Source organism: Seriola dumerili, unplaced genomic scaffold (assembly GCF_002260705.1).
Source record: "Seriola dumerili isolate Sdu_G_001 unplaced genomic scaffold, Sdu_1.0 BDQW01000003.1, whole genome shotgun sequence".
Taxonomy (NCBI): domain Eukaryota; kingdom Metazoa; phylum Chordata; class Actinopteri; order Carangiformes; family Carangidae; genus Seriola; species Seriola dumerili.
This window is the reverse complement of record NW_019174258.1, coordinates 19,144,921-19,158,800: the sequence shown is the minus strand read 5'-3', so window position 1 is coordinate 19,158,800 and position 13,880 is coordinate 19,144,921. Positions and strand designations below refer to the sequence as shown.

Sequence of the window (13,880 nt, the reverse complement as noted above, 5' to 3'; positions counted from 1 at the left end):
GGAGTTGGCACATAACTTTTGGTTCTTTAACTTCTTGAACTCATGTTCATCTCAGCCAGTGATACGACATCTGCCTCCAGAGCCCACACCAACAAGAAATCTTTGTGTAACTGAAACCGCAGCGTGCAGTGGTTTTACTCATGAATAACCAATAATAAAAACTTGTGCTACTGGTTTCAGTAGTGAAATAAATGATAAACAATAAATGACAATAATACAGATTAAAATAAATTGTAGTAGAAAGCTATAACATTGACCTCTCAGTGCTTCTCTCACACAGTAGACTCATTTACTAGCAGTGTCTCTGTTGTAGGCAGGTGCTGTGTGTGTGTGTTTGTGTTTGTGTGTGGGTCATCAGTGTAGGTGTAAGTGTGGGTGTTGATGTAGTTGACAGAGTAACTCTTCCTCTGTTGGCTCCTGGATTTGCTCCCTGCAGAGAAACGATGGGACAGGCAGTGAGCTGTGGCTTCACAGCTTCAGAGATTTACAACAACAGCAGCATTAACCTACTTGAACATGAGCTGGACCGAGGTCTCATATCTGATCCTCTCCACATCTGTCACAGAGCAGCTGTGACTGCGGTCCCACCTGTAGATGAAGTTCTATTAGAGAACAAGGAACACAGACTTGGGTTAGTGTTACTCCTGTGTTTTAATTGCCATCAATTGATTAATTGTTGTAAACAAGAATTGCGTTTCCATGGTTACTTGTAGTTGGAGCGATGTTTGTAGTGTTTAAATAAATTAATTTATGCATGTGTTGTCTCAGTGAACTGACCTCTAGGATGAGCGCCACAAAAAGGTTGACCCACATGACAGAGGATGTGAGCCACCAACACACAAAGTAGATCTTAGCCCACCTGGGAAAAATACGATGTCCTTATCATCATCATCATCATCATCACCAGCATTGATACTTGTAAAATGTGTTTGTCTTACTCGGTGGTGTATCTGCTGTATGCATCCATGAAGGCCTGCCAGTTGTTGACTATCATGACATCATACAGCAAAATGATGGAGGCCTGATGGGGGGGTGGGGGGGTGGTAATATAATTGACAGTGATAGTCATTGTAGGGCATGCTAGTTAGAACTTTGTCCGACTTTCACTGGCGCTTTCACCATGTCACATGACATTAAAACCTTGTGCGAGCAAGATGTATTTATTGTAAGAACTTCAGATCCTCTTATGTTTATCTCTGACAAAGGGGATACATTTTATATGATCTCCTCCTTCTGGCAGCTCATTTTTTACATATACATTTTACAAACACTATAGTTTTCATTTCCAGCAGAAGTTTGTTACTGTAAAAGAAGTCATGTTATTGTAGGACATATTTTTACATTTGTTTTCTTTTCTTCCTCCTGGCAACATGGTGGCCCTTGTTTTTCATTCTCATCCATACAGGAATGTAATATACTGTATGACATCCCTGTGACATGTCCCTATATCAAGAGTGACGTTGCCATATATGTTACCTATAAGTGGATATATTATCACATATATACATCCTCTGGATATATTAAGATATAAGTGTATAAATATATGAAATACCCATAGTTTTTATTATTTGTATATGTACATATATTAAAAATATCTCTGATGATTTTTTATATGGTATAACATGTTGCATATAGGTTAAGGATATATATTCAATTTATATATGCAAGTTCATTAAAACAACATACATATATACATTTTATTTGCTTATGTTTTTTTTTTATTAATTTCTTTTTAATTTCAATGTCTATCTTCCCATTCTGAGAAAGTGGTCTATTGGACTCTATAGACATTGACATAGATTAATATAAACATATACTGACAGGCTTTGGCATGGATATATATGTATGTAACATATGTCTACCATATAATCATACATACATAAACCTAAACCTTACCATAAACCTTTATAGGCCTATATGGAATGTTCTAATTTCTAATAGGTTTTACATATACATACATATAGACTATATTTTTTATTTTATATGAATATATATTTCATATATGGAAATTCAATTGTATGTTCATATTATACATTTGCGTGTGGGCAAGTCTTTGGTTCTAAATAACATATAGAGAAATAGTTGTTTTTTCTTTCTAAGTGTTGTTCTAACAGGTATTCAATGTATGCCATTTACCCCACACACCTTTACCCATCGCCCTCTATGTTTTCATAAAACATTACTAAGATTCGATTTCATGTATCAAAAGTCTAATGTAAACTTTTGTCTGGTCTGAACATGTTTTAGAACAACATATGTTTGGGGGAGTAAACAGTGTGAATAGATTTTGTAAAACAGTCATGTTTGTTGCATAGTCACATATTGAGGGTAACCTGACACTCATAAAGTGTCTGCAACACAAATAACTGAACCAAACACAACAATGTTGTTACTCACGGCAAAATCATCAAAATTATTTGGCCAGTACTGGAGCTGTTCATATGTACCACATTCCATGGTGAGGTTAGAGGTGATGTTCTCCATGGAGGTGTTGGAAAGCACACTGGGACGGACGGACACACACACACACACACACACACACACACACACACACACACACACACACACACACACACACACACACACACACACACACAGTATACGCATATTAGCACACACACATAATCAGAGATCACTGAACCAGACACTAAATAACCCAGTTTGTCCCAGTGCTTTGAAGAGTACTCCATTCATTTAGCATCATGTTCCTTTGTGAATTTCCCCTGGGGGGATAGATAAAGTATCTATCTATCTATCTATCTATTTTTAACAGTGCTGGACTCATGATGGATAGTTAAAAAAAAGATAAAGATCAATGGAGCAGAACCAGTGATGTTGTTTTTTTTTTTATTACACTAAAACCCTCCAAAACGTTGCACTTACATTTTCCACAATGTAGCTCAACCCCTCAGTGTTTGGTGGGGGAATGGGGTTGATTCTGCTAGAAGGCGCTAATGTATCCTACGTTCATTCGTGAAACTTAGCTGATAAATGAAGAACCTACAACACTGTGTTGTTTCTAACTGGCCTCATCTCATCAGTCTGACACCAGCTGTCTGTGAAACTTTAACAAGCCTTAAACAGATGTTAACCTTTACCTTTTAATGAAAGCAAGTTTAATGACTGTTATAACTGATAAAAGATGTGAGTGAAATTTGTATTTTGGTGAAATGTATAAAACAAAACAAACTTTTATTTCACACTGAAACCCTGCTGAATCTGATCTGTACAGAGATGATGATCATGTTTTTCCTCACTTCATACCTGATCTCTGGAGGAGGTTTAATGGCTCCTTCAAACAGCCAGATTCCAAACACAGCAAACACATAGTACACCACCTGTTCAGAGAGCATCAAGAAAACACACACTGGCTCCTTATCGAGTAAACTATTGTCAGGTGAAAACCATCTATGTCCAGTAGGTAGAAAACAGAAGACTGGATAATACGTTTTCACAGAGAGTTTGAAAAGGTTCTAGGAGCCAGAGAAGGTAAATGGTGTCAATCAATCAAAGCGCATGGATTTATTCAACCTGTTACAGTTTTCACAGTGATAGGTATCATATGTTTAAAGCATATCAGCTGGTTGATTGAATGCTAATGTCACTTACCACCAGGATCCCTGCAAAGGCTCTGAGGTTTTTCACCAGGTCCAGCAGAGTGCTCGCAACCAGAGCCATGAGCTGGAGAACAAGACAATGAGAGACAAAATGGGATATGAGGGACACATACGTGAGTTCATGATGAGGCTGGAGAAGACTGTGTGTCTGAGCTGATGTAAACAGTGTAAACGTGTGATGTTGCCATGGAGTCCATGAATATTATAAAATAAATTCTGTTAAGTATATAATGAAGCAATAATTTGTGAAATACAGTTAGGCCCAGAAATATTTGGACAGTGACACAAGTTTTGTTATTTTAGCTGTTTACAAAAACATATTCAGGATACAATTATATAATCAATATGGGCTTAAAGTGCAGACTCTCAGCTGTAAGATGAGAGTATTCACATCCAAATTGGAGCAAGGGTTTAGGAATTACAGCTCTTTAATACATAGCCACCTCTTTTTCAAGGGACCAAAAGTAATTGGACAATTGACTCAGAACGCTGCATAAAAAAATAACAAGGCTGCATGGGCTCTTCCCTCATTAACCTGTCATCAATTAGGCAGTTAAAAGGTCTGGAGTTGATTCCAGGTGTGGCGTTTGCATTTGGAAGCTGTTGCTGTGAACACACAAGATGTGGTCAAAGGAGCTCTCAATGGAGGTGAAACAGACCATCCTGAGGCTGAAAAAAGAAGAAATCCATCAGAGAGATAGCAGAAATTTTAGGAGTAGCCAAATCAACAGTTTGGTACATTCTGAGAAAAAAAGAGTGCACTGGTGAGCTTGGGAACTCAAAAAGGCCTGGACGTCCACAGAAGACAACAGTGGTGGATGATCGCAGAATCCTTTTCATGGTGAAGAAAAACCCCTTCACAACATCCACTCAAGTGAAGAACACTCTCCAGGAAGTAGGTGTATCAGTATCTAAGTCTATCATAAAGAGAAGACTTCATGAGAGTAAATAAAAAGGATGCAAGGTGCAAACCATTAATCAGCCTCAAAAATAGAAAGGCCAGAATTGACTTTGCCAAAAAACACCTGGAGAAGCCAGCCCAGTTCTGGAACTGCATTCTTTGGACAGATGAGACTAAGATCAACCTGTACCAGAATGATGGGAAGAAGAAAGTTTGGAGAAGAATTGGAACAGCTCATGATCCAAAGCACACCACATCTTCTGTAAAACATGGTGGAGGCAGTGTGATGGCATGGGCATGCATGGCTTCCAATGGCACTGGGTCACTTGTGTTTATTGATGATGTGACAAAAGACAGAAGCAGCCGGATGAATTCTGAAGTGTATAGGGATATACTTTCTGCTCAGATTCAGCCAAATGCAGCAAAGTTGATTGGACGGCGCTTCACAGTACAGATGGACAATGATCCAAAACATACTGCAAAAGCAACCCAGGAGTTTTTTAAAGCAAAGAAGTGGAATATTCTGCAATGGCCGAGTCAATCACCAGATCTCAACCCAATTGAGCATGCATTTCACTTGCTCAAGACAAAACTTGCCACAAACAGGCAACAACTGAAGACAGCTGCAGTAAAGGCCTGGCAAAGCATCAGAAAGGAGGAAACCCAGCGTTTGGTGATGTCCATGGGTTCCAGACTTCAGGCAGTCATTGCCTGCAAAGGATTCTCAACAAAATATTGAAAAGTAACATTTTACTTAGGGTTATGTTTATTTGTCCAATTACTTTTGAGCCCCTGAAATGAGGAGCGTTTGTATAAAAATAGCTACAATTCCTACATGTTTAATCATATATTTTTGTTCAACCCCTTGAATTAATTATGTGGTGGCATGCAGAGCCCAAATCATGAAGATTGTGTCACTGTCCAAATATTTCTGGGCCTAACTGTAATTCATGAAATTATTATTAAATCTATTAATTATTTTGTAATTTTTAAAAATAATTTTCATAATACCTAAATTCTATATTCAGTTAATAACTGCATTCAATATTATTTTAATTTTTTAAAATTCCCTTTTGTCAAAAGTCTTGTTATGGTGTTTTTCTAAATGATACATTTATTTCATGACATTTTTCGTCAGTCATGTCGTCACCATCTTGATTTTCGAACAATCACATGACCCTCTGGTTCTCATGACAGCAAGCTCAACAGCTGCTTCACATTTAACAAGTTAGCTCCTGTTAGCCATAGTTTTAATAATTCCCTAAATGATTTCACAAATTACACATTTTTTTTTCCTGTAATTGATTTATTTCTTAATTATTTCATTCTAATATGTTTAACTATTTAACAATTTAATTACTTTGAGACTATAACGGCGCTTCAATCACTGGATCACTGTTGATAAATGAAGATTAGTTTAGATTATGACATGACCTGAAGTTATGATTTTATCCTTGGGGGGAATCAAGTTATGCCATAAGAACAGTGAATGTTATGTTCTACATGTCAGCTTTTTACTGGAAAGAATATATTCGAAGTGTAATCACCAACATTTTGATTAGTAACTGTTTGTGGTTAACTGTTGAGTTGATTTCAGAATTTCTGTTCTGGTGTGTACCTTGATGTCTGGGATGATTCGCAGGAAGCGGAAGACAATCAGCATGTTGACCAAGCGAACCATCTCCCACAGAGACATGACTCCATGAGAGGACGGGTCCCTAGAGAGTTAATTTTGATATTGATTCAAAATAAATAAATGATCAAGTGAGAGATACAAACTACAACTGAACATACAAACATTCATTTTAAAACTGTAAGAAATAAAAACCCACCAGTGAGAGTATGGAAGTCTGTATGTGGCATAAATAGTGATCTGCAGGGCCTAAAAGGGGAAAATAAAAACATGAGATCAATGTTGAAACCTAAAGTGATCAATGGTGACGGATCAATATTAACATGACATAAGAGATTTTAAAAATAATCAGTTAAATTATTAAATAATTCCATCATGGTTCTCTTTAATACTCGAATATAAACCTAAAAGCATGTTTGGTCCCATCAGCCCTGTGTTTGCTCCTGGTCTTCAGAGGTGTAGAATACACAACTAACCTCTGTTGACTTGACTGCTGTTGGGACTCACTACATTCATGGTGGTGGAGACCACGTTTCTTTGCTTCCAAAGAAAATAGAACTCACTTTCCCACTGTTCACACCTTGGGACAACCCTCCTCCAGGGACCTCACTGACCAGTCAGTGTTGGTCAGAGTGTGACATGTGACCCCCAGACTGTAACACTCTCCCTCACTCTGCTTTTCAACACAGAGTGCACAAGTTAACTTCAGTGCCAGTGGCTATGACACAAAGTCTGCCAGCTGATTTCCCAAGTAACAGGAGTCACAGCAGAGTTAGTGTGAAACAGCTAACTCTGTGAGAAGAACAAAGGAGAAAACAGTGGTCTCCTTGACAACGCAGAGACCACACAGCCAGACAGCACTTCACCAGGAAGCCACCCAACTCAACAACACTGGAAAGGACCTCTTTGCTTTTTTTCCCCCAAGGACTGGGTAACATTAACTGACTGGGTCTAACCGCACCTAACACAGAACAGCTAAGCAGCAGAACTCTTAACCTGTGTTAATGTACATGTTGGTTAATGTTTTGTTGTTGTAATATTTGCTTAGGTTGTGGTTAGTCACACAGTTAATTGAGTACTTGTATGTTCACACACATACCTGTAGTACATCTCAGTTCTAGAACCTGCATGCAGCTAACCTTCCCCCTCTAACCTGTTACCTTTAGACTATATGAGTTAGGCCAACAAAGAAACTCACAGCTTCCCTCCCACACACACAGGTGGCCTCAGCAGCCATTTCAAGTTTCTTTGTTTACCACTATCTTGTGTAGTCTTCTTTGTTCAGGCCATGTGGTCACAGCGACCATTTTGAATCAGCCATCTTGCCCCCATAACCCCCCCCTGCCACACCCACAAACACACAGCCCCTTACCCTATCCTCAACCATCACAACCAATGGCAACACAAACCACAACAACACAACTATTGGTGTGTTGCACAATGGTGGGTATTGCCAACATCTACTCAGTAGAATTCCAATCCTTCAAATACAACTTACTATTGAAATGGCAATTTGGATATAGTTATTAAGTTAATTATTAATCAGAGTCCCCTATGAATATTAATACTGAATCTGAAACTGAATTAACATTGGCTATCCTCGCTTTTTTTAGGCTGGTGCCCCCGAGGACTTTAATTAATTTTAAAGTTATCATTTAATATTAATTTTTTTTAATACTAGTATGTAGATAGCCAATAAATTGATAAACAACCGAAGGTCCAACATATGGTGTCCCACTCATGAGACAGAGCATAGACCCAACACTGCTCCTGTTGTTTTTCTGCATGTGTTTGAGGCAGATTATGTCACATTTGCACCTGAAAAATTGGCACCAGAGCTGTTATAAACATGGACATATAATACTTGATGTATACACATACATCAAGACAGAGTCGAAACCAAAATGTACCACAGTAGACTGTTCACTGTGATGAAAAAGAGTATTAGAAAAAGTACAGATAATAGTACTGTTACAGTACTGAATCCATAAGCAGTATCAGTGAAAGTAGTAGTAACATTAAAATCTTGATGATACACATCCCCATTTCAGGGTGAACTCACAGTTTGTGTCATTTTGTTTGCACAGAGGAGACATGATACATTTAGAGAGGACACACAACTGGTGACAGTCAGCACAGATACAAGTTTCACATGAAGCAGAAGGAACTATACAAAGTGTCAAAAGAGCCTCAGTGTATCAGCTTTGTGAAAATACACAAACCAGTAACAACAGGCAACTGAAACAATTTTTAAAAAGTATAATATCAATACACTACGTATTACTTTGTAACAGAAAACAGACACAGGAAGTTTTTTTTTTAATAAAAGTAAACAAAACTTAACCGTAGTGAACTTTGTAAATTACATCTGCAGCACCACATGATGTCATGTCAGCCAAATAATTTTACAACATGAAAACTTCACAGTTCAGAAGTATCACTACTTTGTTAATGTTTTGAGAAGAATCCTGACCAGACCAAGACCAAACATTTTCTTTCACCAGATTCAGATTATTGTCTGGATCAGATCTCAACACCATAAACATGTCTGAATTTTTACATCAAGATCCAAACATGATCTTGCAAAGAGAGTTCTCTGGCGCTTCATTCAAAATTCTGCAGCTCAGGTATGAACTAGAACCAGTTTTAGCTTCCTGGTACATCTAGAATTGATTTTAAGGTCAACCTCCTTATATACAAAGCACCAAGTTGAACTTCTAGCTCCCCAATTAACTATAGACCTCCAAGAACACTGAGATCGTCTTCTGCTGCTTTATTGAAGGTTGGGTGACAGGGCTCAGGAGTGGTGGAATAAAACACATATTTAAGTTCTTCTAAATATGGCCTTTAGTATATATTATACTAAATATTAAAATGATAAGAGTGGGTGGGCAGAGCAACATTACCAAGAGCAGGATGGTGAGGAAGCCGTCAAAGATGTTGTTCCTGTAGGAGAGATACCCTCTCCAGCCAAAGGCAAAGATCTTCACACACATTTCAAACAGGTAGAAGAGGATGAAGCACAGGTTGATGATCTGACAGGTGGACAGGGGAAGAGCGAAATCAGTCACCACACTGATCAGGACCATGGACCTCCAGAAGACTCCAGAGGACCTCTAAAGTGTCAGCTCACCTCTAAGATGTAGTTATCTCGCTCTGCTGTGGACTTCTCAGAGTTCAACACCAGGATGGTCTGAAACACACACAGGTTACCTTACAATATGCTACCAGCTTGGTCAGTGTGTGTTTGTGTACTTCTATTTTTGTGAGGACCAGTTTGAGTTTTAGACTGGTGAGTTCAAAGGCTGTTTGGTGGTTAAGACTTGGTTTTATGGTTCACATTAGAATTAAGTGAAGGTCAGTGTGTGTGTGTATGTGTGAGAGTGCAACTTACACATATGCAGATGACATTGGCCAGTGCAACTGCGTTGCCAAATATAGTGAGATAGTAGTGACTGAAGATCACCTGAAGTCTCTGCAGGATCAGAGAGTTGTACTGAGGCAAGGGAGGGTGCTGGGAGGAACACACACACACACACACACACACACACACACACACACAGAGTCAGAGACAGAAGTCTAAATAAATTACCACCTCACAGTTATGTTTTGGATAACAGACAGAAGTTGACCTTTGACCCTTTAGATAGATATAAAATGAAGACATCTCAATGTTGGGTGAATGGGGCACCGATCTACCTCCTTGATGCGGTCTTTATCCAGTTCTTCAAATATCTTCCTGAACTGCTCTCGATCCATGAAGCCGAGGTCTGCAAACCTCTGAGCCTCCTGACAGGATGGAGAGCAGAAGAGTCAAGTCAAGAGGAAAGTTTTAAGAACCAGAGGATGTGTTGTTTCTGGCATCATGTATTTCAGTATGAAACACATCATGTTAAAATTCAAAGTTCACAAATTTTTAAGGAGCATATGGAGGAGTAACACGTTACTAATAACATTAAGATCTGCTCCATTAAAGTGTCCCAGTGAGCTGCGAGAGTGGATGTTAGTTCTATTATTAATACCTGTATGTGTGCAGTGTGAGTTTGTGTGAAAGTATGTGTGTGAAGATGTGACTGTGTCTGAGTGTGTGTGTTGGTTCTGACTGTAGTGATGGCTGCTCTGTAGTAGCTCTTCATCTGGACTCTGGACATCACCTCCAGCACGGCATCAACACGCACACGCTCCCTGACAAAGAGAACAAGACCACTAAGGACCAGGGGTTTAGGGTTCAGGTGAGGGTTGTGGTTTGTGTTGTCATTGGTTGTGATGGTTGAGGATAGGGTAAGGGGCTGTGTGTGTGTGTGTGTGTGTGTGTGTGTGAGTGAGTGCGTGCGTGCGTGGGGGAGTATGTCTTACTCAGTGGCCCGTTGGGCTCCTTGGCAGCTGAGGACTTGGAAAGCAGCTCTGATACCCAGTCGTCTCCTGATGATGGAAGTCTGGACAGACATCTGGATGAAGACACAAGCAGAAAGACTTTGATGTCCTGAATATGACAAGTTTTTATCTCCTCTGTCTCCTGGGCTCAGGGTTGATTGTAAAGATTTTCTGAAGGTGAAAACACAGAGGTTAGGAGCACACACCTAAAAATCACTGTCGGTGTTTATTACTCATCAAAGTTACTGAATTCACAAAGCAAGCGAGCAAGGCATTGAACCTTCAACCTGTTTGAATGAAACTGATAAATATTTTGGGAAACACTCATTCACTTCCTTTCCAAGGGAAAAGACAGATACAAACAGAGGAACCAGCCTGGCTCTGTCCAAAGTACAAAACACACCAACCAACACCTTTAAAACTCACTGGTGAATAAATGTGAGTGTTTTTTTAACCTGTACATAAACAAAATCCCAAAATGACACATTGTAGTTTTACTGCTGTAACAGATGTTACTATGACAACACATTTTCCCAGGCTCTTGTCGCCATAGTAGGGTTGCCCAATTTGTTTCCTGGACAGACACTGGAACTGAAATCTGTGCACTAAAGCCGTAGCTGCTGCACAGAAGTACTAATCACTGCAGTTCACTCCCCTGAGAAAGATGTGTTGTTTTTACATTTCTCCTAATTCTGCAGATTCTGTGTTACAGTAATTAGTGAGTTGCTGGTTCATGTAGTATTGAACTTGTTGAACTTTTAGCAGTGTTCTTCTCTTGCTTCAAGTCTTTGTTTCCAGCAAGGTTCAGTTCAGTTCTGAGAGCTTCAATCCAGTCTGTGGATTTCTGTTTTTAACTTCATCTCACTCTCACAGATGAAGCATATTCTCCACAAATCCTGAATGTTTAACATTATTTGTGTGACTTGTGATTCATGTCTCTAATTGGATATACATTAGGAAGTCAGATCATGATGAAATACAAATTGAAATTGAATCCTATAAACTTTGTCAGTTCATGTTATAATCCAGTTAGACTCCTCCTCCAGCAGATGGCAGTCACATCTCACATCCTGTTCCACACACCCTTTCAGGTGAAGTGATGGCCTGTGAGTCATATCACACCCACTGCAAAGCGAAACACAAGTGTCTTTCCTAGTTTCAGACCAACACAGTTTCAGCCATAATTCCATTTTCCACAAGATGTGGGTGTTGTGTTGAAGTCTTTTCCAACGTCAGATAGCGTTTCCTCTGTAGAGAAATGTTCTTTGTGACTACCTGGCAAATCTGTTGTTATAATAGCAATCCACCTAGGTGCAGGCTCACCTGTCTCTTAAAGGGAACAGGAGATGGCACTCTGACTGGTTTATTGTATGTAAAACAGTCATGATTAATTAAGAGACTAATCGAGACTTTCCCTCTCTACGCTGACATAAAGTCAGCATAGAGAGGGAAAGTCTGAAGTCACGGTCACAGGGCAACACTGTTGGCTGTCATCTACTGCAAGTAGCTGAGCTATCTATCTATTTATTTATCTTAAGGTGGAGGATTAAAGGGTGACCTGAAGAAGCATTTTTTCTATCCAGTCATGTGACTCTCTTCTTACTCTATTCTATGTATTGTATGTACGAGGAGAGTTTGCATCATGTGGATATGTTGGATCCAGCAGTGACATTTCTAAATGTCAGCATATGTATCTTTGAACATGAGGATTTAGATTTAGTTAATTGACTGTTGTGCTCCTTTAAATGGCAGGTTCCTCCTTCTTGTTTTCTCTCCCTGGTGTGTCCTGCCTCAGCCCCAACAGCTCCAGCTTCTTCAGCCTCTGCTGCCACTAACATGTCACTACCCTTCAGTCTGAGTGGAAATAAAACTGCTTGAAACCAGCTTTGTCTTGCTGCCTTTTTCTACCTACCTCTAAAATTAGTTACGGGGCGTATTCTGTGGCATATGAAAACACTATCACCTGACTACCTTTCACCGCCAAGGGTTTTCCCTATTCCCCATGCACATTAATTGAGATTAAGGGCTCAGCTCTAACCCTATTATGCTCCTACCTCTCAAACAGAACCTTTTCGTTCTTTAATAACTCAATCTCCCTTCAACGGCTGAGTTAAAATGGGGTGTTCCTCAAGGTTTCTGTTCTTGGCCCCCTTCTATTTTCAATTTACATGCTTCCACTTGGCAAGATTATGATGAATCACTATGTGTCTTATCATTTCTATACTCCTACGGCCTGCCTTTCAGACATTAAATCCTGGATGTCCCAAAATTCTTTCAAAATCAACAATGATGCAACTGAAGAAAAAATTCTGTTTGGTCCCCCACATTCCATATGTTTCCTCAGTGCAAATCTTGGAGACCTGTCCAATTATATTAAGCCACCTGCTAGGACTCTAGGATTAAAATTTGTTGCCAACCTAGGTTTTGACAACCAAGTCAAACATGTGGTTCAGTTTTGTTTTGACCAGCTCAGGATCATTTCTAAAATCTGATCACTTTCATCACTGACCTACAGAAAGTTGAACATGCTTTTATTTATTCTTGGCTTGATAATTATAATGCACTTTATTCAAGTATCAGCCAGGTTTTCATCCACCGGCTTCAGTACAAAATGTTGCTGCTTGACAAGGAATGTGCCCAACCCAGAAATCTGAGATCTGCGGGTGCACACCTGCTAGTCACCCCAAGGTCATGGTTTGTGACTAAAGGTGACCGGGCATTTGCTATTAGAGCTGCGACACTCTGGAGCTCTCTCCTGACTGAAATCAGACACTGTGACTCTTTAACTTCCAACAAATTTCTTCTTAAAACACATTTGTTTGTCTCAACCTTTGGTGTGCTTGAAGCATTCATTCAAATGATGCGCTGACAACAAATGGCAGCAAAGCCGCATAGCTAGTAGTTTTTTGCAATTGTAACCAGTGCGCAGGTTATGTTATGACTAGATTAATCAGAAGACAGGTTTGCTTCTTGGAGGTAATGGTACAATAAATACACACAAACAGCACTTCAAATGCGGCTGGTACCATATATTAGCATGTGACAATATATACAGTGAACCCCAATATTTACAGTCTGCAGATTAAATTAACTGGATAATAAAGTGCACTCACAATTCTGATGCATCATCAACATTCAAAATCAAGCAAAACGCACAGTCCCAGGTTGAACTAATATGGCAATAGTTCCACAGTCCACACACACAATATTAAGTAATGCTGAAGCACCGCGCATGGAGAATGAGAGGCACTGAACTTGTCCAGCGTGTGCGCCGCAATTGAGTCTAAGTTGTTTTTTCCAGTGACTAAAAGCCTTAAAGTGCGTGTGTGTGTGTGTGTGTGTGTGTGTGTGTGTG

The 13,880-nt window shown here is 39.4% G+C and overlaps 1 protein-coding gene across 2 annotated transcripts in view; it reads right to left on the bottom strand.

The window, feature by feature from the left end:
• Window positions 1-204: 204 nt before the first annotated feature.
• The window catches only part of tpcn2 (two pore segment channel 2), a 51,135-nt gene continuing 37,459 nt past the window's right edge, over window positions 205-13,880 (bottom strand). The window contains exons 11-25 of one of the 2 annotated variants that reach the window (XM_022744229.1): window positions 10,508-10,599; window positions 10,255-10,336; window positions 9,851-9,940; window positions 9,546-9,665; window positions 9,285-9,344; window positions 9,058-9,186; window positions 6,351-6,400; window positions 6,137-6,236; window positions 3,610-3,681; window positions 3,265-3,338; window positions 2,398-2,503; window positions 939-1,021; window positions 778-859; window positions 511-602; window positions 205-430 (exon numbers count right to left, since the gene is read on the bottom strand). In XM_022744229.1, the coding sequence (XP_022599950.1) occupies window positions 355-430; window positions 511-602; window positions 778-859; window positions 939-1,021; window positions 2,398-2,503; window positions 3,265-3,338; window positions 3,610-3,681; window positions 6,137-6,236; window positions 6,351-6,400; window positions 9,058-9,186; window positions 9,285-9,344; window positions 9,546-9,665; window positions 9,851-9,940; window positions 10,255-10,336; window positions 10,508-10,599 (1,308 nt within the window). In that variant the 3' untranslated portion in view covers window positions 205-354. The remainder of the gene's footprint in view (window positions 431-510; window positions 603-777; window positions 860-938; window positions 1,022-2,397; window positions 2,504-3,264; window positions 3,339-3,609; window positions 3,682-6,136; window positions 6,237-6,350; window positions 6,401-9,057; window positions 9,187-9,284; window positions 9,345-9,545; window positions 9,666-9,850; window positions 9,941-10,254; window positions 10,337-10,507; window positions 10,600-13,880) is intronic. The other variant, XM_022744237.1, reaches the window with a different exon arrangement.